General features: G+C 40.4%; 1 protein-coding gene and 1 pseudogene across 3 annotated transcripts in view; one reads left to right on the top strand and one right to left on the bottom strand.

The window, feature by feature from the left end:
* Nucleotides 1–27598, top strand: part of NEMF (nuclear export mediator factor) — a 69001-nt gene that overhangs the window by 9309 nt on the left and 32094 nt on the right. For 2 of the 3 annotated variants that reach the window (XM_010389488.2, XM_010389490.2), the window contains 12 exons: nucleotides 2518–2666; nucleotides 5000–5067; nucleotides 8701–8787; nucleotides 9660–9733; nucleotides 11247–11317; nucleotides 11398–11473; nucleotides 12160–12222; nucleotides 14415–14492; nucleotides 14579–14787; nucleotides 15032–15223; nucleotides 15477–15540; nucleotides 17758–17846. In XM_010389488.2, coding sequence (XP_010387790.1) covers nucleotides 2518–2666; nucleotides 5000–5067; nucleotides 8701–8787; nucleotides 9660–9733; nucleotides 11247–11317; nucleotides 11398–11473; nucleotides 12160–12222; nucleotides 14415–14492; nucleotides 14579–14787; nucleotides 15032–15223; nucleotides 15477–15540; nucleotides 17758–17846 — 1220 coding nt within the window. The remainder of the gene's footprint in view (nucleotides 1–2517; nucleotides 2667–4999; nucleotides 5068–8700; nucleotides 8788–9659; nucleotides 9734–11246; nucleotides 11318–11397; nucleotides 11474–12159; nucleotides 12223–14414; nucleotides 14493–14578; nucleotides 14788–15031; nucleotides 15224–15476; nucleotides 15541–17757; nucleotides 17847–27598) is intronic. The other variant, XM_030929938.1, reaches the window with a different exon arrangement.
* Nucleotides 3551–3646, bottom strand: LOC115897814 (annotated as a pseudogene).

Here is a 27598-nt window from a genome sequence, read left to right as displayed (position 1 = left end):
ATTCCTAGCCTAGGAGCAATAGGTTATATTATATCCTTGGTGGATGTAGTAGGCTATACCGTCTAGGTTTGTGTAAGTATATTCTGTTATGTTCACACAACATGGAAGTTGCCTAAATGCATTTCTCGGAATGTATCCCCATTGTTAAGTGATGCATGACTGTACTGTTCATTTTTGGGTCCAGCTTCTTTTATGCAATATTTTTTATTTTTTATTTTTTTGAGACAGAGTCTCGCTCTGTTGGCCAGGCCGGAATGCAGTGACATGATCAGGACTTACTGCAAACTCGGCCTCCTGGGCTCAAGTGACCCTCTTGCCTCAGCCTTCCATGTAGCTGGTACCACAGATGTGCACCACCACGCCTGGCCAATTTTTTGATTTTTTGTAGAGACGAACTCTCACTTTGTTGCCCAGGCTGATCTTGGACCTCTGGCTCAAGCGATCTTCTCACCTCAACCTCCTAAAGTGTTGGGATTACGGGGGTGAGCCACCGTACCTGGCTCTTTTATTCAATATATAATGTCTGTGAGATTCATTGATGTTGAGAATTCCCTTAGCTCCACATCCTTAGCAACCTTTGATATGATCTCTTAGAGCTCTTTATCTAATCTGATTATGAGCCCTTTGCTGATTATTTGTGTTGTAAATGTCCTTTTCTACTCTTGAGTTTTTACTCTTCTTTTCTTTTTTTTTTTTTTTTAAACTTTTTTTGAGAATAAGTCTCGCTCTGTCGCCAGGCTGGAATGCAGTGGTGTGATCTCGGCTCACTGCAACCTCCGCCTCCTGGGTTCAAGTGATTCTCCTGCCTCAGCCTCCCGAGTAGCTGGGATTACAGGCACCTGCCACCACGCCCAGCTACTCTTAATAAGACGGTTTCACCATGTTGGCCAGGCTGGTCTTGAACTCTGACCTCAGGTAATCTGCCCACCTTGGCCTCCCGAAGTGCTGGGATTACAGGAGTGAGCCACTGCACCTGGCCTGGTACTATTTTTTCAACACTTAGTAATTTTTGGTTATCTGTCTCTCTAATCAAGGTAAATAGTGGCTACATTTATTGAAGCCACTTATGTTGCAACCTGTCATTTCAGATGAATTTGGGATTACTCCCACCATATTCTATGATTATGTTGTAAGCAGTTGTAAGGCATTTTTGACTATTTTCATGGATGCTTCTTTGTATTTTAATTACACCTGTAGAGTAACTCTTATCTTCACTGTCTGTAATAAATTTGGAAGGTGGTATTCTTTCATTAGGTTTATTTTCATTATGTTCCCCCTTCTTTTTTATTGAAAAGGTTATCTAGCAATATTAAATTTTAAAAAGTCTTTAATTCTAAATTTTTAAGAAGTAATTTCATTTTAACTTACATATGCCTTCCATTTTCTAGGATACAACTTTTTTGTGTGTCTTGCTATGTTTTACCTAACATTATTTATATTTTCCTTTTTTTTTTTAAACATAGTTTCCATTGGGTAACCTCTTTTTACTGTTTTGTTGTGTTAATCTATCATAATTAGGTTTCCCTAATTTTTACATCTAGGCTGTTTGGGTTTTGTTTTTTTTTTAAACTGTTGTAAATAAATTTCAGTGAACATCCTTAAGCATATTGCCTTTGGTTTTACTGGAGTGTTGGAGTTACTTCATTGGGCTACATTACCAAATGTGGAAATACGTGGGCAAAGGGTATAACTAACTGTATTGCTCTTGCCACGTAACTATTACTATTAAAAGACAAATTGCAGGTGAAAGCATAATATGTTCCTTGCCTGGCTGGCTTCTGAAATTGACCACATTTTCTTTCTCAATTTTTTTTTTTTTTTAAGACAGAGTTTCGCTCTTGTTTCCCAGGCTGGAGTGCAATGGCGGAATCTCAGCTCACTGCAATCCCCGCCTCCCAGGTTTAAGCGATTCTCCTGCCTCAGCCTCCCAAGTAGCTGGGATTACAGTCATGTGCCACCACACCCGGCTAATTTTGTATTTTCAGTAGAGACAGGGTTTCTCCATGTTGGTCAAGCTGGTTTCGAACTCCCAACCTCAGGTGATCCTCCCGCCTCAGCCTCCCAAAGTGCTGGGTTATAGGTGTGAGCCACCATGCCTGGCTTCTTTCTCAATTTTTTAAGTAGTTTCAAAAATGATTTGATTTGTTTTTTTCTGTTTTGTTTGTTTTGTTATTTCCTTTTTTTTCTGAGACGGAGTTTGCTCTTGTTGCCCGAGCTGGAATGCAATGGTGCGATCTCGGCTCACTACAACCTTCATCTCCCAGGTTCAAGTGATTCTCCTGCCTCAGCCTCCCAAGTAGCTGGGATTACAGGCACCTGCCACCACACCCAGCTAACTTTTGTATTTTTAGTAGAGATGGAGTTTCACCATGTTGGCCAGGCTGGTCTCAAAGTCCTGACTTCAAGTGATCTGCCCGCCTCGGCCTTCCACAGTGCTGGGATTACAGGTATGAGCCACTGTGCCCGGCCTCAAAAATGATTTGAAAGAGCACTAAATTATATTTTATTCTATTGCAGGGGAACATTGTTCTTACAGATTATGAGTACGTAATTTTAAATATTCTAAGGTTTCGAACTGATGAGGCAGATGATGTTAAATTTGCTGTTCGTGAATGCTATCCACTTGATCATGCTAGAGCTGCTGAACCTTTGCTTACTTTGGAAAGGTAAAGTGTTTTGTTTTTAAACCCTTTTCATATTGTATTAAAATGTGCTGGGCAACATAATGAGACCCTGTCTCTGAAAAAAAAGGTAAAATGGGTCATATGTCAGAACATGAAATAAAATATTTTGTTTTACTTAGATAATGTAACTCAATTTAGACTATTTGAACTATGTAAATATGCATGTAAGCAATTAAGCCTTATTTGGGAGAGGCAAATGTATGTCTTTAGGTGTTGTTTTTTTTTTTGAGACGGAGTCTTGCCTTGTTGCTCAGGCTGGAGTGCAGTGACATGATCTCAGCTCACTGCAACCTCTGCATCCCAGGTTCAAGTGATTCTGCTGCCTCAGCCTCCCAAGTAGCTGGGACTACAGGTATGCGCCACCATGTGCAATTAATTTTTGTATTTTTAGTAGAGATGGGGTTTCACCATGTCAGCCAGGCTGGGCTTGATCTCCTGACCTCAGGCAATCTGCCTGCCTCTGCCTCCCAAAGTGCTGGGATTATAGGCATGAGCCACCGCGCTCAGTTGTCTTTAGTTTTTTTAGAGGTGGTGTCTCACTCCCCCTTCCCTGAGGCTACAGTGCCGTTGGCGTGATCATAGCTCCCTGCAGTCTTGAACTCCTGTCTGAGCTCAAGCAATCCTCCTGCCTCAGCCTCCCAAGTGGGTGGGACTACAGGAGCACACCACAATGCTTGACTAATTTTAAAATTTTTTTTGTAGAGATGGGGTCTTGCTTTGTTGCCCAGGCTGATCTCGAGCTCGTGGCTTTAGCAGTCCTTCCACTTCAGCCTTCTAAAGTGTTGGAGTTGCAGGCATGAGCGATCGGGCCCAGCCAATGTCCTTCTTTTTCATTTTAATTTTTTTAAATTTTAAATTTTAAATTAAAAAATATAGAATACTTAAATTTCCTGTCATCCTTGTGCAAGGATGGTGCTAATCTCTGTATCGTTCTAATTTTAGTATATGTGCTGCTGAAGCAAGCCCAATGTGTTTTTTAGCTAAGTTTTGGGTTACTTCAGATGGTTATGATTTCTTGGTAAATTGGGGAGACTTATTAGCTACTCTGTGAGAAGACAGATGGATGTGCAGAGGACAAAGGGAGAGAAATTCTGGTTTGCATAAGAAAAAGGGAAGTAAGGTGAGGTAAAGTGATGATTGTAGCTGTATTCATCACTTATTTTGTATTTCAGCTGTATTCCTGCTAGCTGGAAGGCCCTGCTGACTCATATTCTACAGCAGTCGTTCTTAAAGTTTAACATACATCATTTCTTTGTTCCTTCTTCACTCCCGCTGCTTCACTTAACTAGCCTACATTAAATAAATAAGTAAAGTTGGTCAGGCGCCATGGCTCAGGCCTGTAATCCCAGCACTTTGGGAGGCCGACGTGGGCGGATCACGAGGTCAGGAGATCGAGACCATCCTGGCTAACACGATCAAACCCCGTCTCTACTAAAAATACAAAAAATTAGCTGGGCGTGGTGGCGGGCGCCTGTAGTCCTAGCTACTCAGGAGGCCGATGCAGGAGAATGGCATGAACCTGGGAGGCGGAGCTTGCAGTGAGCCGAGATCGCGCCACTGCACTCCAGCCTGGGCGACAGAGGGAGACAGCCTCTCAAAAACAAAAACAGAAACAAACAAAAAAGGTTATTAGATGCTTAATTAGGTAAAGCCATTTTGGATATTAAGATATGGCATGAAAATTTACAAACTTTTAACCTTTATAGAAAAATGTTGGCCGGGCGCGGTGGCTCAGGCCTGCAATCCCAGCACTTTGGGAGGCCGAGACGGGCGGATCACGAGGTCAGGAGATCGAGGCCCTCCTGGCTAACACGGTGAAACCTCGTCTCTACTAAAAGAATACAAAAAACTATCCGGGTGAGGTAGCGGGCGCCTGTAGTCCCAGCTACTCGGGAGGCTGAGGCAGGAGAATGGCGTATACCCGGGAGGCGGAGCTTGCGGTGAGCTGAGATCCGGCCACTGCACTCCAGCCTGGGCGCAGAGCGAGACTCCGTCTCAAAAAAAAAAAAAAAAGAAAGAAAAAGAAAAATGTCAGTTTTATGTCATTTATATGTGGGCACATTGCTGATGAACAATATGTCTTGGTCAAAAAAATCCTGGCTTCTCTTAGAAAACTGCTGTTCAAGAACCTGGTAATCTTGGATAAATTACTTTTATGATCCATTTTCTCACAACAGAAGAACAAATTCCTGTTACATTTCAGATTATTGTGAAGATCAGGTGAACTGATAAGATGAAAGTAGTGTGAATATGAAGATTGCTGTAAGGTTTATTTAATATATGATAGTAAGAGACATGTCAATTTTGTTTCACAGGTTGACTGAAATAGTAGCCAGCGCACCTAAGGGTGAACTACTGAAGAGAGTGCTTAACCCATTGCTTCGTGAGTATTCCTGCAAATAGCAGTGAACTGTTTGCAAGATAGTGTGGTTTTCAGGAATGTATTGAAATCTTATGCTTTTATTAGAAAATTTGAACAAGAAGCTTAAAGTGATCCTGGAGTAAGTAGGAGTTTATTGTCAAAGAGAAGTTAAACCACATGAAGTCTGAGCTTTATCTATTAGATTTTATTTAAAAGCAATACAGATTATGTTATCTGTTACTTCAGTGCTAATGGTAGTATTCTAAGAAATCAGATTTTTTCATTGTGAGTCTTTGATTTAATAACCACTTAGCTTAGTTTGTTTGTTTTTTTTCATCCCAGCATCTGACAGGTCCTTTTGATCCCAATAAGCATTTTTGATCCCAATACACTTTTATACTTAAGAAGATCATCACTTAGCCCTATATTAAGGAATCTAGAGAAGACAGAGAGAGAGGCAGGTACCATTGATTACTGAGCCCTAGAGAGTTACTCTTCCTCTCTTATGAAATTGGAATGCATTCAAAAGTTATCTTTAGAACTTTCCAACTGTTAGTATAGCATGTATAAAATTTGTATGTTTCATTTAAGCCAGTGTCTCCCTGGCAAATGCAGATTTCTTTTTTAATTTAATTTTTTTTGTTTTAGAGAGAGGGTCTCATTATGTTGCCCAGGCTGGTCTCAAACTCCTGAGCTCAAGCAGTCCACCCACCTCGGCCACCCAATTGCTGGGATTATAGGTGTGAGCCCCCACACTTGGCCTTCCCCTGGCAAATTTCGATAATCTTTGAAATCAGATATTACAGGTTGAACATTCCTAATGTGAAAATCTTAAGCCTAAAATTATTATTATTTTTTGAGACAGAGTCTCTCTCTGTCACCAGGCTGGAGTGCAATGGTGCAATCTCGGCTCACTGCAACCTCTGCCTCCCAGGTTCAAGCAATTCTCCTGCCTCAGCCTCCCAAGTAGCTGGGACTACAGGCGTGTGCCACTATGCTCAACTAATTTTTTTTGTATTTTTAGTAGAAATGGGGTTTCACCATGTTGGCCAGCATGGTCTCAATCTCTTGACCTCGTGATCCACCCGCCTTGGCCTCCCAAAGTGCTGGGATTACAGGTGTGAGCCACCGTGCCTGGCCTGAAGTCTGAAACTTTTTGAGCACAGACATGATGCCACAGGTGGAAAATTCCACAATGGCCTTATGTGACAGCTATACAGAATTATTTAAAATATTGTATAAAATCACCTCTAGGCTATATTGTGTAAAGTCATAAATGAACTTTGTGTTTAGACTTGGGTTGCATCCCCAAGATATCTCATTATGTATATGCAGATATTCCAAAATGTGAAAAAAATCTGAAATCTGAAACACTTCTATCCCAACATATCACATAAGGGATACTCAACTTATATGTCCTCTAACTGTTCACTTTTTTTTCAAAGGAGTTTTGGCATTTGACATTTCAAAAGATCTTTTGCATTTCCCAAGGGTCTCACTCTGTTGCCCAGGCTGAAGTACAGTGCCACAAATACCGCTCACTGCAGCTTCAACCTCCCAGGCTCAGGCCATCTTCCTGCCTCAGCCCCCCAAGTAGATGGGATTACAGGGATTCACTCCTGGCTAATTTTTCTATTTTCTGGTAGAGACAGGGTTTTGCCATGTTGTCCAGGTTGGTCTCGAACTCCTGAACTCAAGCAATCTGCCCTCCTCACCCTCCCAAAGTGCTGGAATTACAGGCGTGAGCAACTGCGCCCAGCCTGCCTTTCCTTATAAAATTTGGAGTTGACTTGTTACTTTCTACGAAAAAAGCCTCATAGGATTTTGATAAGGATTACATTATTACTATTATTTGAGACAATCTCATTCTGTTGCCCAGGCTGGAGTGCAGTGGCATGATCTCAGCTCACTGCAACCTCCACCTCCTGGGTTCAAGCGATTGTCTTGCTTCACCCTCCCACGTAGCTGGGATTACAAGTGTGCGCCACCACGCTCACTAAGTTTTGTATTTTTAGTAGAGATGGGGTTTCACCTTCTTGGCCAGGCTGATCTTGATTACAGCTGTGAGCCACTACCTGGCCTGGTAAGGATTATATTAAGTCTGTGGATCAGTTTGGGGAGAATTGCCATTTTAACTACATTGAGTCTTCTATGAAGAGAGAATGTCTGACTGTGTATTTAGATCTTTAATTTCTCTCAGTTAGATTTATTCCTAAACATTCTGTTCTTTTTGATGCTATTGTCAGTGGAATTGTTTTCTTAATTTCATTTTTGCGTAGAAATACTATTGATTTCTGTATATTGGTTTTTGTATCCTACAAACCTGATAAACTTGTTTATTCATTCTAGTAGGTTTTTTTTTGTGGGTTCCTTAGGATTTTTTAACATACAGGATCATGTCATCTGTGAATAAGGATGCTTTACTTCTTCCTTTAGAATCTGAATGCTATTAATTAGTTTGCCTTATTGTGCTAGCTGTAGCCTCCAGTACAATGTTGAATAGCAGTGTGAGACTGAATATTCTTTCCTTGTTCCTGATCTTAGGGGGATAATATTCAGTCCTTCACCAATAATTATCATGTTAGCTATAGGTTTTTCATGGGTGTCCTTATAAGGTTGACAGTGCTCCCTCTATTCCTAGTTTATTGAGAGTTTTTATTGGGAATTAGTGTTGAATTTTGTCAAATGCTTTTTCTGCATCTACTGAAATGATATATGGCCTTTTTCCTTTATTTATTAGTATGGGATATTAACCAATTTTTGGGGAGTCCTCATTGTGGTTGAAGCCCATTAAATTCCTATAACTTGCACTGACTTTTGTAAGTTAATTGTAGTCTCAAATTTCTTTAAGGACTAGAGCTGTCATTTCTTTTTATGGAGCGGGGCGGGAGGGGTGGGGAATGGAGTTTCACTCTTGTTGCCCAGGCTGCAGTGCAATGGCATGATCTTGGCTCACCACAACCTCCGCCTCCCAGGTTCAAACGATTCTCCTGCCTCAGCCTCCTGAGTAGCTGGGATTATAGGCATGCGCCACCACACCTGGCTAATATATTATTTTCTTAGTAGAGACGAGGTTTCTCCATGTTGGTCAGGCTGCTGTCCAGCTCCCGACCTCAGGTGATCCTCCTGCCTCAGCCTCCCAAAGTGCTGGGATTATAGGCGTGAGCCACCACACCCAGTCTGAGAACTAGAATTGTCATTTCTAAATAACACTTCAAAATAAATAAACTTATTGTTGTTTTCGCTGGCCACTGTTATTGAGTAGATCATTGATATTGGGATATAAATTTGTGCTATATTTTGAATGTTAAATTTTAGGCTGGGTCACGGTGGCTCACACCTGTAATCTTAGCACTTTGGGAGGTCAGGGTGGGTGGATCACCTGAGATTAGGAGTTCAAGACCAGCCTGGACAACATGGTGAAACCCTGTCCCTACTAAAAATACAAAAATTAGCTGGGCATGGTGGTGAGTGCCTGTGATCCCAGCTACTCGGGAGGCTGAGGCAGGAGGTGGGAGGCGGAGGTTGCAGTGAGCCAAGATTGTACCATTGCACTTCAGCCTGGGTGATGGGTAAAACTCCATCTCAAAAAACCAAAACAAAAAGAAACAATTTATAGGAAAATACTAAAAGTAATATCCTCTGCATTTATAGCCTATGGACCAGCTCTCATTGAACACTGTCTTATAGAAAATGGATTCTCGGGTAATGTCAAAGTGGATGAAAAACTTGAAACTAAAGGTATGTCTGCATGGTACATTTTCATTTATTTTGGTTTTTTTTTAACTATAAAAATTTTTTGTGGGAAGGTAATAAGGGAGCAGGTGGTTCTAGAATGAAAAACATTTGACCAAGCACAGCGGCTCATGCCTGAAATCCCAGCACTTTGGGAGGCTAAGATGGGAGGATCACTTAAGCCTGGGTGTTTCAGGCTGCAGTGGGTGGTCACTGCACTGCTGCACTCCAGCCTGAGCAACAGAGTGAGACCCCAATCTCAAAAAGACCCCACAAAAACAATTATCACCACCCTCAAAAAAAAAATTGAATGAGATTTTAGTGAATGTTTTAGTTTTGGCAATATACGAAATCAGTGCAGTCATAAAATGACAACAGGTGCTGGTGGTGATGTTTTGTTTTTGTTTTTGTAAAATGACTCTGATGTTTGTGTGGAGCAAAAGCATGTGAAAATGTTCAGGATAACTCTGGAAAATACTAGTAATGATTTCCTATTATTACTGTCTGTGTAACCCTTCACAGATTAAAGTATGAAGCTATAGTAATTAAAACTGTAAGTTTTTGAAGAAGGAATGGCATAAAGAATCCAAAAATAGTTGGAAATAATTTGGGAATTTAGTTTATGAACAAAGTTCCTTTCAGGTCATGGAGGGAAGGGTGGATGATTCAGTAAAAGCTACTTGGACAGTAGGCTGGTCAAAACGTAACCATATATCCACATCTACTGATTACAAACATGAAATCACTATCTCTAATTTTCTTGAACACTACATTATTTCATAAGCACTTTCCTGTTTTTCTGCATAGTTGTTTAGCTATGATTGATTGCCATGACACTTGATTGGCATTCCTTTTTTCTTTTTTTCCCCCACCATTAGATATTGAAAAAGTACTTGTTTCTCTGCAGAAAGCAGAAGACTATATGAAAACAACATCCAACTTCAGTGGGAAGGTAGCACCATGTATACTTACTATATATTGTTGTGATTTATTTGGGTGTTCAGAAATTAAATGTTCATTAAAGGATCATTATATATAAATTTTATTTTAATTTGGAAGATTGTTACCTGTAATATACTTATTCCAGGATTTTTTTTTTTTTTTTTTTGAGACGGAGTCTCGCTGTGTTGCCCAGGCTGGAGTGCAGTGGCGCGATCTCGGCTCACTGCCAAGCTCCACCTCCTGCCATTCTACCGCCTTAGCCTCCCGAGTAGCTGGGACTACAGGCGCCCACCACCATGCCTGGCTAAATTTTTTTTTGTATTTTTAGTAGAGACAGGGTTTCACCGTGTTAGCCAGGATGGTTTCGATCTCCTGATCTTGTGACCCACCCGCCTCAGCCTCCCAAATTGCTAGGATTACAGGCGTGAGCCACCGCACCCGGCCAGGATGTGTTTGTTTTGTTTTGTTTGTTTTGTTTTTGAGACAGTCTTGCTCTGTTACCCAGGCTGGAGTGCAGTGGCATGATCTTGGCTCATTGCAACCTCTACCTCCCTGGTTGAAGTGATTCTCCTGTCTCAGCCTCCCGAGTAGCTGGGACTATAGGCACGTGCCACCATGCCTGGCCAGTTTTTGTATTTTCAGTAGAGATGGGATTTCACCATGTTGGCCAGGCTGGTCTCGAACTCCTGACCTCAAGTGATCCGCCCACCTCAGCCTCCCAAAGTGCTGGGATCATAGACATGGGCCACTGCAACCGACCCAGGATAGTGTTTTAAACATTTCTGTAAGTTTTTTTGTAAGTTTTTTTGTGTATTTTTGTAAGTTTTTGTAAGTTTTGTAAGTTTTTTTCTGTTCCCTTTTATAGAAAGTACAATGACAGGTTAGTATCGGCTCTTCAGAAAAGTTGAGGAATTTACAATTATTTCTTTAGTTGTTTTAGATAGAGAAGCACATTTTCATTTGTCAGCCCTTTTCAAAAATGTTGTGATTTACAGTTCCCAGCCATTAAGCATTTTTTGAATTACCTTGGAGCTTATGAGTGTTTTTTTTCCCTTTTCAAAGTATAACTGTATTTATAGAAAATTAAAATTAATACTAGTCATAGAAAGTAAACCTTTGGGCTAGGTGCAAATTAATATCAATCACAGAAACTAAATCTTTGGGCCAGGTGCGGTGGCTCACACCTGTGATCCCAGCACTTTTGGAGGCCAAGGTGGGCAGATCACTTGAGACCAAGAGTTCAAGACCACCCTGGCCATCATGGCAAAACCTGTGTCTCTACTAAAAATACAAAAATTAGCCAGGTATGGTGGTGCACACCTGTAATCCTAGCTACTTGGGAGGCTGAGGCATGAGAATCGCTTGAACCAGGAGGCAGAGGTGGCAGTGAGCCGAGAATACACCACTGTACTCGAGCCTGGGTGACAGAGCGAGTGAGACTCTGTATTAAAAAAAAAAGAAAGAAAGAAAGTAAATCTTTGTTAATTATGAATAGGAATGATTTTAATACTGGATTTTTGTAGGGATATATCATTCAGAAAAGAGAAATAAAACCAAGCTTGGAAGCAGATAAACCAGTTGAAGACATACTCACGTAAGCATATAGGCATGGGTCAATTTGCTTTGTATGTTTGTTAATGTTCTTGACTGTGATATAATAAATATGTTTTACAGGTACGAGGAATTTCATCCTTTCTTGTTTTCTCAACATTCACAATGTCCATATATAGAATTTGAATCATTTGACAAGGTGGGTTTTCCATTCTGTTCCTTTACCAGTTAGTTAGCATGATATGAGCTGTTAATATCAACTTCTATTGAGAAATTGAAACTATACTTGCTTTACATTCACTATGAATCTGGGCATTAAAGATCAGTGTAGTCACAGATACAGCTGTTGGAAATAATTGTTGCCACTTTATTTTAGGATGAAAGACCAGAGATTTGAACTTCGTTTGATTCTTGATACTGTTTAGCCAAATAATACATTTACTGGAAATCTGTTCAAGTTCTTTAAGTGGTGTTATGAAACACAGTGGAATCTAAAATTCTGTGTATGCAGCTGGGCATGCTGGATCATGCCTATAATCTCAGCATTTTGGGAGGCCAAGGCAGGCGGATCACTTGAGGTCAGGAGTTCAAGACCAGACTGGCCAACACAGTGAAACCCTGTCTCAACGAAAAACTACAAAAATTAGTGGTATGTGGTGGGGTGCGCCTGTAGTCCCAGCTATTTAAGAGGCTGAGGCAGGAGAATCACTTGAACCTGGAAGGTGGAAGTTGCACTGAGCTGAGATCGCGCCACTGCAATCCAGGCTGGGCAACAGAACAAGACTCTGTCTCAAAAAAAAGTAAAATAAAATTCTGTGTATGCAAGTTGAAGTAGAGACCGTCCTTTTTTTTTTCAACTAGTTGTTTGTCTGTTTTTTTAATAAGGCCGTGGATGAATTTTATTCCAAGATAGAAGGCCAGAAAATTGACTTAAAAGCTTTACAACAGGTATGTATTATTAAAAACACATATTAAACCAGGTAATCTTTAGTGGTTTGATGGGTAGATGATATAGGAAAGGGTAGCCTTTCAGAAAGAGTGTAAGAAGTAGTACAGGAACTCTCTGACCTGCCTCTTTATTTGTGATAGAGGTTTATGAAGAAGGTCCATGGGGGATTTTATTGTTCAAAAGTATGTCCTCATTTGTTTCATGAGTATTTCAGATATTATGGAAAAAAAGGAAAATATAGTGGGAAGGTGAGGCCTGTTCTTTACACTTTAATGTGGTTTGCTCAGAACAACCCAAAGCTTCTCAAAACATTGCTGTTAAGGAGATACTGTTCTAGGGAGATTTTAAATAGGCCAGAGGAGGAGATATTGTTTATCATTAAACTGTTTCTTTTTTAAATGGACTTTAAAGCTAGGTCTTAATATGTTTTCTGTGTATCGTGACTCCAAAAGAAGTGACGTACAGTATTTTCCCAGCATATTTAACCATGTTTTTAGAGCATTTGCTGCAGAACAGTTTCATAAATTGTTAATAGTCACTCTTGATTTGAAGGGGATTTGATTTTTTCAAAAGTAGTCTTAAAATATGTGTGCAAAAATTTCAAATTATTTGAGGCTGGGCGCGGTGGCGCACACCTGTAAATTCCAGCACTTTGGCAGGCCGAGGCGGGCAGATCACTTGAGGTCAGGAGTTCGAGAACAGCCTGGCCAACATGGTGAAACCCCATCTCTACTGGAAATACAAAAATTAGCAGGGTGTGGTATGGGTGTCTGTAGTCCAGCTACTCAGGAGCCTGAGGCACGAGAATTGTTTGACCCTGGGAGGCGGAGGTTGCAATGAGCTGAGACCGTGCTATTGCACTCCAGCCTGGGCGACAGAGTGATACTCTGTCTTAAAGAAAAAAAAAAAAAAACAAATTGTTTGAATCCCTGTACCACTTCTTCAGTTTTAAAAAATTAGTTGATCATAAGCCGGGCGCGGTGGCTCACGCTTGTAATCCCAGCACTTTGGGAGGCCGAGGTGGGTGGATCATCTGAGGTTAGGAGTTAGAGACCAACCTGACCAACATGCAGAAACCCCGTCTCCGCTAAAAATACAAAAAAATTAGCCAGGCGTGGTGGTGCATTCCTGTAATCCCAGCTACTCGGAAGACTGAGGCAGGAGAATTGCTTGAACCTGGGAGGCGGAGGCTGCGGTGAGCCGAGATCGCGCCATTGCACTCCAGCCTGGGCAACAAGAGCGAAACTCCGTCTCAAAAAAAAAAAAAAGTTAGTTAATCATAGCACAATTTCAAAGCAGGTAGGCCAGTCAGATGAATTATATACATCATGTAATTACCACATGGTGGCAGCACTTTGGCTACTAAACTGAACCCCATGTTTTTATGGGTGTCTTAATAGTCACCATTCTTACTATCTAAATTTTAAAAAATATTTCATCTAGCATTTAAATACTTCATCTAGCATTTAAATACTCATTAATTGATGATATTACTAGTGTTAGAAATTTTGCCCCCAAATTGATAACCTTGAAATGTAGATTATATATGATAAAATGCCATATAGAAGGTCAAATAACTACCATGAGCCTTTGTCTTACTAATTTACAGGAAAAAGCTTCTGTAAAATACTGGAAATAGTTCTGAGAAAATCAAAAGCAGCAAAAAATAAGAAGTCATTTGGTAGTTTATGCTCTTTAAGAATTCATTCCCTGCCAGGTGCAGTGGCTCAGGCCTGTAATCCCAGCACTCTGGGAGGCTGAGGTGGGAGGATTGAGCTCAGACGTTCAAGAGCAGCCTAGGGCAACATAGCAGGACCTTGTCTCTGTTATTTAAAAAAAAAATAAAGAATTTGTTCTCCAAAACTTTACTTTTGTGCCATAGGAAAAAATGTCTTGATTTTTGCCTGTTTGAATAATGCCAAGGGTATTAAGGGTATATCTTATACACACAGTAACCTGTAATGAAAATACCTTTCTATATAGGGAATGGGAGTTAGGGAGACAGGAGAAGTAATTTTGGGGCATGGAACTCGTTGTAGTGGGATAGGCCAAGGGTGGTAGACTATGGGAATTTCAGCCAGCTAGATAACAGCATAGATGTGGTCAGGATAGTGAGTGTTGGAAAGTAAAAGAGGGGTGTCATGAGGTAGGAGAAACCTAATTTTTAAAAAATCTGTTTTGCCAATAAAAGGAAAAACAAGCATTGAAGAAATTAGATAATGTTCGAAAGGATCACGAAAACAGATTGGAAGCTCTTCAGCAGGCTCAGGTATTATGTTTGGCTTTCTCAGTGCTTTTCCAAAAATGTTAACTTTAACTGACAATGTAGTAAATGTGTGTGGTTTGTTTCTTAAGGAAATAGACAAACTGAAAGGAGAGCTCATAGAAATGAACCTACAAATAGTTGACAGAGCCATTCAGGTAGTTCGAAGTGCTTTAGCTAACCAGATAGATTGGACAGAAATTGGGTTAATTGTGAAAGAAGCCCAGGCTCAAGGAGACCCTGTTGCAAGTGCAATCAAGGAATTAAAACTACAAACAAATCATGTTACAATGCTGCTAAGGTAAGTTTGACTCCTAGTCAAGCAGTTAATGCTTGTCTTTATTTTGTTATTTTAATTGTTTACTGTATTAAACATTTTTTCTTCATATTTTGAAATTCTCAGAGAAAGGGAAAAAACTAATTTAGATTAAATAATGAAACTTTCAGTACTGTAAACCATTTATAATTTTATCGAAGAAGAAAATTGAAAATAAAAAAAGTGATGTCATTGACGTCAGTGAAATACTATTGAATATTTTTAATAGAAACCCATACTTGTTATCAGAGGAGGAAGATGATGATGTTGATGGTGACGTCAATGTTGAAAAAAATGAAATTGAACCACCAAAAGGAAAAAAGAAAAAACAAAAGAATAAACAGCTGCAGAAGCCTCAGAAAAATAAGCCCTTACTTGTAGACGTTGATCTCAGCTTGTCGGCATATGCCAATGCCAAAAAGTAAGTCATTTAACTTTAAATTTTAGGCCAAGTATTATCTGCAGTAAATTAAGGATGTTAAAAAAACTTTTACATTTCACCTGTGTATGCATACTTTTTTTGGGTGAAAATACTTTTTTAAACTTAGTTTTGTTAATTATACAGTTTGTTCTGATTTGTTCTGTATAATTTGATAATTTGTAAAGTTAGAACTAGGTAGAAAACTAAAGAATAAATATTTTACTTAAAATTTAAGAGAAATGTGTTTTTCTAGGTATTATGATCACAAGAGATATGCTGCTAAGAAGACACAAAAAACAGTTGAAGCTGCTGAGAAGGTACTGAGTATTTCTTAGAGTGAATGTTAGTTGTTTTTGCCTGCTTAATTTAATGGACATAATTAGTTCTTCTGTTTAAATGAGATTTTCTAATTCAGAAGTATCTTTCAAACTTAACTTTGCTTTAAATGTATATATTTCCAGTATTTTTCCCCCCACGCCTGCTCCTCCCCCATTCTTCTTCATCTCAGTAAATAGCACCTTCATTTTTCTGTTCACTCAGGTTAAAAACGTTTGTGATATCCTGGACTCTTTTTCCCATAAATCATGCAATCCATCAGTAAATCATTTTGATTCTTCCTTTAAAGTATAGCCAGAATCTAGCTACTCATTATTTCCACTGGTCGGTCCCCTATCACCTCTTTGTTCACATGGACTATGATAGTAGTGTCTGATTGGCTCTCTCTCCTTCTCCTGTTTTCCCACTAGTCTGTTCTCCACATAACAACCATTGTGACCCCCCCCCTTTTTTTTTTTGAGATGGAGTTTCACTCTTATTGCTCAGGCTGGAGTGCAATGGCTTGATCTGAGCTCACTGCAACTTCTGCCTCCCAGGTTCAAGCGATTCTCCCACCTCAGCCTCCTGAGTAGCTGGGATTACAGGTGCCTGCCACCACGCCCAGCTGCTTTTTGTAATTTTAGTAGAAACGGGGTTTCACCATGTTGGTCAGGCTGGTCTCAAACTGCTGGCCTCAGGTGATCTGCCCACTTCGGGCCTTGACCCTTGGTCTCCCAAAATGCTGGGATTACAAGTATGAGCCACCACACCTAGGCCCGTTGTGATCCTTTCGACTGGATGTGATGGTTCACTCCTGTAATCCCAGCACTTTGGAAGGCTGAGGCCGGTGAATCACTTGAAGCCAGGAGTTTGAGACCATCCTGGCCAACATGGTGAGACCGCATATCTATTGAAAATACAAAAATTAGCCCAACATGATGGTGGGTACCTGTAATCCCAGCTACTCAGGCGGCTGAGGTGGGAGAATCAAATGAACCCAGGAGGTGGAGGTTACAGTGAGCTGAGATCATGCCATTGCATTCTAGTCTGGGTGACAGAGCGAGACTCTGTCCCAAAAAATATATTAAAATAAATAAAAGTGAAGTCCTTTCTCTCTGGACAAAATCTTCCAGTTGCTTCCTATCTTAATACAATTCAGAGCCCTTCTCCTATCCTGCAAGGACAGAAGACCTGCTCCCCTCTGACCTCGTCACCTGCATTCCTCCTCTCATACACTCTTTCTGGCTACACTGGGATCTTAGCTGTTCATAAAATAATGGCACATGCTCCACTCTCAGGGTCTTTGCCCTTGCTGTTCTCTCTACCTGGAATTTTCAGTTTGCCGCCTCTCTTCATTTACATATCTACTTAAATGAGATTTAATCAGAGAATCCTTCCTTGACCACTCATTGCTAACGATATTACCACCCTGAATCTCTGTCTTTATTTTGCCATATTTTTTTCTTGAAAAACACTCCCCCCAGCCCAACATGTGTTTATTTTTTCTGGATTCCCTCTAGAATATAGATTGCATGAAAGTAGAATCTTTATGTTGTTCGTTGCTGCATCCCAATCCCTGGAATGTTGCCTGGTACAGAACAGGCACTTTTTAATAGCTGTTAAATGAGTGGCCTTCATGACTTGGCCCTCTTTCTACTGCTTCAACCTCATTTCTTGACATTTTTCCCTTGATTACTACTTGCTGGTCCTTTTTTTCCTCAGAGATACCTTCTTTGACCATAATCCAATATAAATCAGGTTTCCTTGTTATACTCGTATAGCATCTTTAGAAGCACTTACCATTATATGTCTATTTAAAGTATTATATGATTAATAGTTGTCTCTTCTAGACCTAGTGGGGTGGGAGTGGGGGCTTTGTCCATCTTGTTCACTCTTGTATCTCTAACAGGCATCTAGCCTAGAACCTAGCACATGATAGGTACTCAGTATCTAGAAAATGACAATGTATTTATTAATTTGTAGGTCTTGGTCAAATATTTTCATATAGTAATTCTTTGGTTTGGATTATTTTAATACTTAAGACAAAAATATTTTCATTTATTACTTTCAAGTATGCATATTTGTGTGCGTGTGTGTGTGTGTGTGTGTAGATTGTGCCATTTTGTGCCATTTAAAAAATTTCTTGCCCCATTATTTACTTTGGTGTTATTTAAATAAATTCTTAACAAATTATTTTTAAAACTCTTTTCTATACATAGGCATTCAAATCAGCAGAAAAGAAAACAAAGCAAACATTAAAAGAAGTTCAGACTGTTACTTCTATTCAAAAAGCAAGAAAAGTGTATTGGTAAGTGTTCTCTTTCAAATTTAGTTTTTGTTTTTATTAAAATTATCCATGCACATTATTTAGAAAAGTCAAACAGTTCTACAAAGCTTGTTACAAAACCAGTAGCTCTGCAATTTTTTGTTGGTTTGTTTGAGACAGGGTCTCTGTCACCCAGGGTGGAATACAGTGGCATGAACATGGCTCACTGTAGCTTTGACCTCCTGGCCTCAAGCAGTTCTCCCACCTCAGCCTCCCAAGTAGCTGAGACTACAGGCACATGGCACCGTGCCCAGCTAATGTTTAAATTTTCTGTAGAGGCAGGGTCTCAGTTTGTTGCCCAGGCTGGTCTCAAACTTCTAAGCTCAAGAGATTCTCCTGTCTCATCCTCATTGCTGGATTACAGGCATAAGTTTCTGCACTCAGCTAGCTCTCTAGTTCCTCACTTTACTCCTATTGCCTGCTGTCTGAAGGAAACTACTTTTAGCTCTTTTAGTTGATTGTTTTGATATTTGCCTTTATTTATCTTAGTAGTGTGCTTATATTGCTGCTGCTTAATTTTTCTGTTTTACACTCTTACTAACTTCCCACTGGGAAAGATGAGGATTTCCCTCTTTCCACTTGCGTTCCATTCCATACACACACAGTTACAGCATAGTTTTGTCAAGATTAATAGCATTGGCATCATTATAAATATTTAAATTATAGTCATATAATTTATATGTTATAGCTGACCCACATAGAATTCTGTTTTCTTTTTCCTTCCTTGCTCAGTTTTATCTTCCAAGTGTGTTCAGACACATTGGAATTCAATCAATATTATCTTGCAGAGGTCAGAAGTCTCTCCTGTAGCTTTTTGACTTACTTAATTTTAGATTGGTTCTCTTTAAGCATCATACAGTTTCCTTTTATTGTTATCTTGGAAGTTATCTTTACCTTCTCTGTTTTGGAAACTCTTTTCTGGATCTCATACTTCTTCCTTGGTTGAAAGAGTGTGTGTTCCAGAAGCTTCACAAGAAATGGTGTGTAGAAAGCAAAGTTTTTGAGGTCTCCGATGTATGAAACATTTTAATGTTATAGTTTGACTGGGCTGGGCATGCTGGCCCATTCCTGTAATGTCAGCACTCTGGGAGGCTGAGGTGGGTGGATCTCTTGACCTCTGGAGTTCGAGACTAGCCTGTGCAACATGCCAAAACCCATCTCTTAAAAACAAAAAAAAAATTAAATATAGAATTCTACTATGAAAATATGTTTTCCTCAGACATATATATATATATTTTTTGAGATGGAGTTTCACTTTTATTGCCCAGGCTGGAGTGCAGTGGCGCAGTCTTGGCTTCCCTGCAACCTCTGCCTTCTGGTTTCAAGGGATTCTCATGCCTCAGCCTCCCGAGTAGCTGGGATTACAGGCACCCACCACCATGCCTGGCTAATTTTTGTATTTTTAGTGGAGATGGGGTTTCACCTTACTGGCCAACCCTGGTCTCGAACTCCTGACCTCGTGATCCACCCACCTTGGCCCCCCAAAGTGTTGAGATAATAGGCGTGAGCCACCACACCCGGCCTCCTCAGACTTTTAAAGGTATTGCTTCATTATAGTAACTTGAGAAATCTGGTATTATTTTGATGGTTGATATTTTATTTTATTTTTTATTTTGTTTTTTTGAGACAGAGTCTCACTTTGTTGCCCAGGCTGGAGTGCAGTGACATGATCTTGGCTCACTGCAACCTCCGCCTCCCAGGTTCACGTGATTCTCCTGTCTCAGCCTGCCGAGTAGCTGGGATTACAGGTGCCCGCCACCATGCCCAACTAATTTTTGTATGTTTAGTAGAGAAAGGTTTCTGCCATGTTGCCCAGGCTTGTCTCTAACTTCTGGCCTCAAGTGATCCGCCCCCCTCAGCCTCCCAAAGTGCTGGGATTACAGGCATGAGCCACCACACCTGGCTGATAGTTGATATTTTACATGAAACTTGTTTTTGCCTTTCTACAAGCTTGTAGATTTTCTCCCCTCCCAATTTTTTTTCCAAATTTTTCGAAATTTTACAATTGGGGTTGGTGGTGATGTTTTAATCCATTATGTTGGATACTTTGTGGGCTATTTTAATTCAGAAACTTTCAGTTCTGAGACATTTTTTGGAAATAGTTCTTGAAAAACTGCCTGACCTCTGCTTTCTTTTTTCTTTTCCTTCTGGAAATCTTGTTTTTAAGATATGCGACCCCCTAGACCAGTCCTCCAATTTTGTTGTATTTTCTGTTTTCAAATCTATCATTTTGCTCTACATCTTGGGAGTTTCCTCAGCTTTATCTTTCACCAAGTCCTTCCACTGAATTTTTTTATTACTTCCTATCATGTTTTTAATTTTAAGAACTCTCTCCTCAACATAGTGTTCCTGGCAAAAAAAAAGAGAGGACTTTTTTTGGTTCTTGGAATATACCTTTTTAAAAAAATAAATACGTTTCTGCTTTAGTTTCTTTTAGCTCTCTGAGAATAGTTTTGATGTATTAAATTTTTTTAGTATTCTTTTTTGCAAGTCTTTGTCTTCTCTAAGTTGTTTCTTTTTAAATTTTATTTAAGTATATATATTTAGGCTGGGCGTGGTGGTGCTTACGCATGTAATCCTAGCACTTTGGGAGACCAAGACAGTTGGATCACTGGAGGTTAGGAGTTCGAGACCAACCTGGCCAACATGGTGAAAACCCATCTCTACTAAAAAATTACCAAAAAAATTAGCTGAGTGTGGTGGGGATGCCTATAATCCCAGCTACTAGGGAGGCCGAGGAATGAGAATCACTTGAACTTGAGGCAGAGGTTTCAGTAAGCCGAGATCCAGGCACTCTAGCTTGGGTGACAGAGCAAGACTCTGTCTCAAAAAAAAAAAAAAAAAAAAATTATCTAAGGGGACTCTGATAATGCTAGACCTCTCAAAAACAAAAAGTCATGCAGTCCCCCCACCCCACCCACACTTACTGATTGGAGACCAGAAGTTAATCTGTTCAGCAGATGTACTCCCTTTCTTCACTTAACATGGCGGTAGTCTTTCCACAATCTATCATACACATAGACATTGTCATCCTTTTCATCCCTGGAGTGTGTTTATGAGAGGAAGGGAGCCATCATTACCTCTTTTTTTTTTTTTTTTTTTAAGAGATGGGATCTTTCAGTATTGCCCAGGCTGATCTCGAACTCCTGGGCTCAAGCGATCCTCCCACCTCAGCCTCTCAAAGTGCTGGGATTACAGACAAAAGCCACCATACCTGGCCCTGCCATTATTACTTTTTTTTTCTTTGAGACAGAGTCCTAGCTCTGTTGCCCACACTGGAGTACAGTGGCGCAGTCTCGGCTCACTGCAGCCCTCACCTCCTGGGCTCAAGGGATTCTCCTGCCTAAGCCTCCCAAGTAGTTGGGACTACAGGTGTGCACCCCCATGCCTGGCTAACTTCTGTATTTTCAGTAGACATGGATTTCACCGTATTGGCCAGGCTAGTCTCAAACTCCTGACCTCAAGTGATCCACTCTACTTGGCCTTCCCAAGTGCCGGGCTTATAGGCATGAGCCACCACACCCAGCCCATTATTACCTCTTGATACAATACTTTCAGAATCTGAAACAGAGAGGGTAAGGAACTTAAGCAAAGTCATGCAGTCATGCATACCAGAGGACAGCGCATAAGTGCTGACAGCTTTGAGGAATGACTCTGTCGTGGCACCAAACTCAAAAGGTATTCATTAACTTTCCTTTGAGCCTTAAAAAGGATCAAATGGGCTGGGCGCGGTGGCTCAAGCCTACAATCCCAGCACTTTGAGAGGCTGAGACAGGTGGATCACGAGGTCAGGAGATTGAGACCATCCTGGCTAACACGGTGAAACCCCGTCTCTACTAAAAAAATACAAAAAAAAAAAAAAAAAAAAAAACTAGCCGGGCGTGGTGGCAGCCGCCTATAGTCCTAGCTACTCAGGAGGCTGAGGCAGGAGAATGGCGTAAGCCCGGGAGGCGGAGCTTGCAGTGAGCTGAGATCCAGCCACTGCACTCCAGCCTGGGCGACAGAGCAAGACTCCGTCTTAAAAAAAGAAAAAAGGATCAAATGTGTCATTTCAACAAACAGACACTTGCCTGCTGTCAAACAAAAGGAAATGGGAGCCAGCCATGGTGGCTTATACCTGTAATCCCAGCATTTTGGGAGGCCAAGGCGGGTGGATGACGAGATCAGGAGTTCGAGACCAGCCTGGCCAATAAGGTGAAACCCCGTTTCTACTAAAAATATAAAAATTAGCCAGGTGTGGTGGCTTGTGTCTGTAGACCAAACTACTCTGGAGGCTGAGGCAGAAGAATCGCTTGAACCTGGGAGGCGGAGGTTACAGTGAGCCAAGATCGTGCCACTGCACCCCAGTCTGGGCAATAGAGCGAGACTTTGTCTCAAAAAAAAAAAAAAGCAAATGGATGGCTGAAGTAGCACCCTGATGCTCTGAAATCATTTCCCAAAGGTAATTAGCTAATGGGTATCACAACATCCTATAGCCTTGGAGCAAGTGAAGGGAGGGCACTGGACCAGATGCTCACAAACGAAAACACACAGATTTTGGTTACATGCAATTGCTCTATCTCAGGGACATCAACATTCAGAACTCTCTGCTTTTCAAGATGTTTCTATAAAGACAGGGTGCGGTGGCTCACTCCTGTAATCCCAGCACTTTGGGAGGCCATAGGCCGGCAGATAACCTGAGATGAGGAGTTCGAGACCAGCCTGGGCAACATGGTGAAACCCCGTCTCTACAGAAAGTACAAAAATTAGCTAGGTGTAGTTGCGCACACCTGTAGTCCCAGCTACTTGAGAGGCTAAGGTGGGAGGATCACTTAAGCCTGGGAGGCAGACGTTGCAGTGAGCCAAGACCATGCCGCTGCACTCCAGCCTGGACAACAGAGTGAGACTCCATCTCAAAAAAAGAAACATATATATATATATTTAAGGTCTATAGTATGCTTTTATTAGATACATATGCGTAATGAAATGGAACAGTCAAGCACATTAACATATCCATCATCTCACATAGTTACTCTGTTTTTCGTGTGTGTGGTAAGAACACTTAAAAAATCTACTCTCAGCAAATTTCCAATATATAATACAGTGTTATTAACTGTGTTCCTTGTGCCATATATTGGATGTCTATAGTTACTCATGTTATGTTACCGTAACTTGTTTTTGACATACCCACATCAGCCCTACCGCACCCTCCTTTTTTTTTTTTCTTTTTTTTTGGAGACAGAGCCTTGCTCTGTTGCACAGGCTGCTGAGTAGCTGGGAGTACAGGCACTTTTTAAAAAATGTTGCTTTTATCTCCAGCTTTCACATTAGAGACTTTCATTAATGTCTGGTATTCCTTGATTGTCTATTCAACGTTTTACATTTTTTGGTAGGGTATTAAAATGCTGACTGGAAGTTCCCTGGGTGGTTGGGCTTGTGAAATGATCTGTGTTGGCCATTTTGTGTAGAATCTTCATTGTCTTTAGCCCTTTTCCTCTTGAGCTAGTCTCATTTCCCGGAAAAGATTCTTTTTCTCTCCTGCTTGTAAGGTGAAGACCTGGCTGCTGCAGCATTTGGGGAGCCCAGTGGAAATAATAGACTGAGAGTCTCAGGATCCAGTAATTCATTTACTTATTTGCTGTGTTTTACATATGTTACTCCTGGTTATATAGCTGTGCCACATTTACCCTTGTCCAGAGATGATCTTTATACCCTTTCTAGATAAATTAACCTCTGGCCTTCTGTTAGGAAATGGAACAGAAATTAACTGGAAAGAACGTATGTGGAACTAACTGCTTCTTGAACAGACTCTCAGCCAGTCCTCCTGTTTTCATTCTCGTCTTAAACTCGTACTTCCTTAAGTGTTTGTGCTGCCATTTGTTTAGCCTTTTATGAGTTTTACATTGTAAATTTAGTTGTTGCTTTTTTCACTGTTAGCTTAGGATTCAGCTTCTTAAGTCTGATCACTTGTCCATTTGTTTTCCAGCTTTCAAAATTTGGTTGTATTTGTCTCCTCTCTCTCTCTGTTTTGTTTGACATCTCTGTTGTTGAATAGGATCATCCTGTAATTATCATTTCTTGTAATGTTCTTGTTGGGTATTGGTATCAAGGTCATATTGCCTCATAAACAAGTTGGAAAGTGTTTCTTTTTCAGTTGTTCTTAAATATCTGATGAAATTCACCTGTGAAGCTGAGTAGTCCTGGAGTTTTCGTTGGGGAAGCTTTTCATTGCAGATTCAAATTATTTATTAAATGTAAGGACTGTTCAAATTTCCTAGTTTTGGTGAGCAGTGTTTTTTTTAAAGACTGTCTAAAGTTTAAAATATATTGGCAGAAAGTTTATAATATTCTTCTGTGAATTTGTCCATTTCTCTTTTTACTTTTGCCAGTTTTTGCTTTTTATATATGAGACAATGTAATTCGATGATACAACTATGTAACTGTTATATCTTTCTAATGAATTGAGCCTTCTATCAACTTTAATGAAATGTCCTTCTAACTTGTAATTATTTTTTCCTTCTTTGTCAGGTGTAACTAGTTCAGCTTTCATTTGGTTAGTGTTTACACGGTATATCTTTTTTCTTTCTTTTTTTTTCTTTCTTTTTTTTGAGACATAGTCTTGCTCTGTCACCCAGGCTGAAGTGCAGTGGTGCAATCTTGGCTCACTGCAACTTCTGCCTCCTGGGTTCAAGCAATTCTGCCTCAGCCCTCTGAGTAGCAGGGATTATAGGCATCCGCCACCATGCCTGGCTAATTTTTCTGTTTTTAGTAGAGATGAGGCTTTACCATGTTGGCCAGGCTGGTCTCAAACTCCTGACCTCAAGTGATCCACCTGCCTTGGCCTCCCAAAGTGCTGGGATTACAGGTATAAGCCACCGCACCTGGCCTATCTTTTTTCATCATTATATTTCAGCCTTTCCATCCTTGTATTTTAAAGGAGCATCATATATATCATTGTCATTGTTTTCCAGTCTGACAGTCTTTGCTGTTTACCTGGGCATTTAATGCATTTATATTTAATGTAATCTCTGATATATTTGGGTTTAAATCTACCCATCTTACTATTTGCTTTTTACTTGTCCCATTTGTTCTGTGTCCTCTTTTGTCTTCATTATTGCCTTCTTTTGATTGACTACTTTTTATTGACTTGTTGGCTGTACATTCCTTTACTAGGATGATTACAAAATGCATCTTTGATTTTTCTCTCCCATTATTTTTGTCCCTATATCTTTGTCTTTTTACAGACCTCTTTACTATCAATAGGGGAATGGTTAAGTAAGTGTAGTGTGTCCATTCAGCAACGAAGAAAATGTACTTTTAGGTGAAAAAAGCAATATGCAGAACAGTTTGTGCTATGTCTAAAAATATATTGGGGGAACCCACCCCCAATATTTCAACATAGTTTCTTTCTATTTTCCATAAGTGCCGGCCGGCTGAGAAATAAAGAGAAAGAGTACAAAGAGAGGAATTTTGCAGCTGGGCTGCCGGGGGTGACATCACATATCAGTAGGACCATGATGCCCACTGGAGCCTTAAAGCCAGCAAGTTTTATTAAGGATTTCAAAAGGGAAGGGGGTGCAAGAACAGGGAGTAGGTCACAAAGATCACATGCTTCAAAGGGCAAAACGGAGAACAAAGATCACATGCTTCTAAGGAAACAGGACAAGGGCAAAATCAAAAACTCCTGATAAAGAGCCCAAGAAAGATCACAAGGCAAAGGGCAAAAGGGCAAAAGCAGTATTACTGATAAGGGTCTATGTTCAGCAGTGCACGTATTGTCTTGATAAACATCTGAAACGACAGAAAACAGGGTTCAAGAGCAGAGAACCAGTCTGACCACAGATTTACCAGGGCAGAGTTTTTTCCCCACCCTAATAAGCCTGAGGGTACTTTAGGAGACCAGGGCGTATTGCAGTCTTTATCTCAACTGCATAAGACAGACACTCCTGGAGTGGCCATTTATAGACCTCCCCACTGGAATGCATTCCTTCCCCAGGGTATTAATTATTAATATTCCTTGCTAGGAAAGGAATTTAGAGATATCTTCTCTACTTGCATGTCTGTTTATAGGCTCTCTGCAAGAAGGAAAATATGACTGTATTTTGCCTTACCCTGCAGGCAGTCAGACATTATGGTTGTCTTCCCTAGTTCCCTGAAAATCGCTGTTATTTTGTTCTTTTTCAAGGTGCACTGATTTCGTATTGTTCAAACACACGTTTCACAATCAGTTTGTACAGTTAACACAATTATCACAGTGGTCCTGAGGTGATGTATGTCCTTATCTTACGAAGATAACAGGATTAAGAGATTAAAGTAAGGGCTGGGTGCGGTGGCTCATGCCTGTAATCCCAACACTTTGGGAGGCCAAGGCGAGTGGATCACGAGGTCAGGAGATCGAGACCATCCTGGCTAACATGTCTCTACTAAAAAAAATACAAAAAGTTAGCTGGGCATGGTGGCAGGTGCCTGTAGTCCCAGCTATTTGGGAGACTGAGGCAGGAGAATGGCGTGAACCTGGGAGGTGGAGCTTGCAGTGAGCCGAGATTGTGCCACTGCACTCCAGCCTGGGTGACAGAGCGAGACTCCGTTTCAAAAAAAAAAAAAGGCAGTAAGACAGGTGTAAGAAATTATGAAAGTATTGTTTGGAAACTGGTTAATGTCCATGAAATCTTAATATTTATGTTCCTCTGCCACAGCTCCAGCTGGTCCCTCCATTCGGGGTCCCTGACTTCCTACAACAGGAAAGAGAAGATTAGGATAAATATTTTAACTTTTCTATGTGTAAAGAATCTCGAGAAGGATGCTCAGAAAGCCAATCACAATGGCTCCCTCTTTGGTGTAGTGACAGGAACTGAAGGGATGCAGGATCTCTCACTACCTTTTTTTTATTTTTTATTTTATTTTTTATTTTTATTTTTTTTTGAGACGGAGTCTCACTCTGTCGCCTGGACTGGAGTGCAGGGGCGTGATCTCGGCTAACTGTAAGCTCCGCCTCCCAGGTTCATGCCATTCTCCTGCCTCTGCCTCTAGTGTAGCTGCGACTAGAGGACCCTGCCACCACGCCCAGCTGATTTTTCGTATTTTCAGTAGAGACGGGGTTTCACCGTGTTAACCAGGGTGTTCTAGATCTCCTGACCTTGTGATCTGCCCGCCTCAGTCTCCTGAAGTGCTGGGATTACAGGTGTGAGCCACCGTGTCTGGCTGACCTTTTTTATAAGTAAATAATTTTATTCAACCATGAGTGTATGTTACCCAATTAAAAAGTCAGATTAGAAAATAGTAGTAAAGTCCTTTCACTGTTGTATTAGGGAGTGTAAGTTAAGTATCTGTGCTTAGTCTACCATTTTTAACCAAAAGTTTTAAAAATTGTGGATTAAAACATACAGAAGATAATCTCTGTAGTCATACATCATGTAGCAAGTATTTATTTTCATCTGTCTTGCATGTCATTTTCTAAATGTCATACAGATAATATACTCTATACTTTTTATCTTGCAGGTATTAATCATGAAAACCCAAGTTACTTTGTCTTTTGAGAAAAGTTATAATTTTACTCTCCTAAAGACAATTTTTGGTCTTTTGTGTTTAAAACAACGTAAATAATATCATATATAAAGATGAATTACGTTCATTTATTGAGAACAGAGTGGGAAAACAACATTTCTTTTTTATCAGTGGTCTAAAGCTTATTCAGTACCTCACTAAAAGAAAGCTAAACTGAGGGACCATATGACATTTTATACTTTTGCTTTATG

The sequence above is a fragment of the Rhinopithecus roxellana genome, chromosome 5, assembly GCF_007565055.1.
Source record: "Rhinopithecus roxellana isolate Shanxi Qingling chromosome 5, ASM756505v1, whole genome shotgun sequence".
Lineage (NCBI taxonomy): Eukaryota > Metazoa > Chordata > Mammalia > Primates > Cercopithecidae > Rhinopithecus > Rhinopithecus roxellana.
The sequence above is the reverse complement of the archived record's forward strand: the minus strand, read 5'-3'. Positions and strand labels throughout refer to the sequence as shown.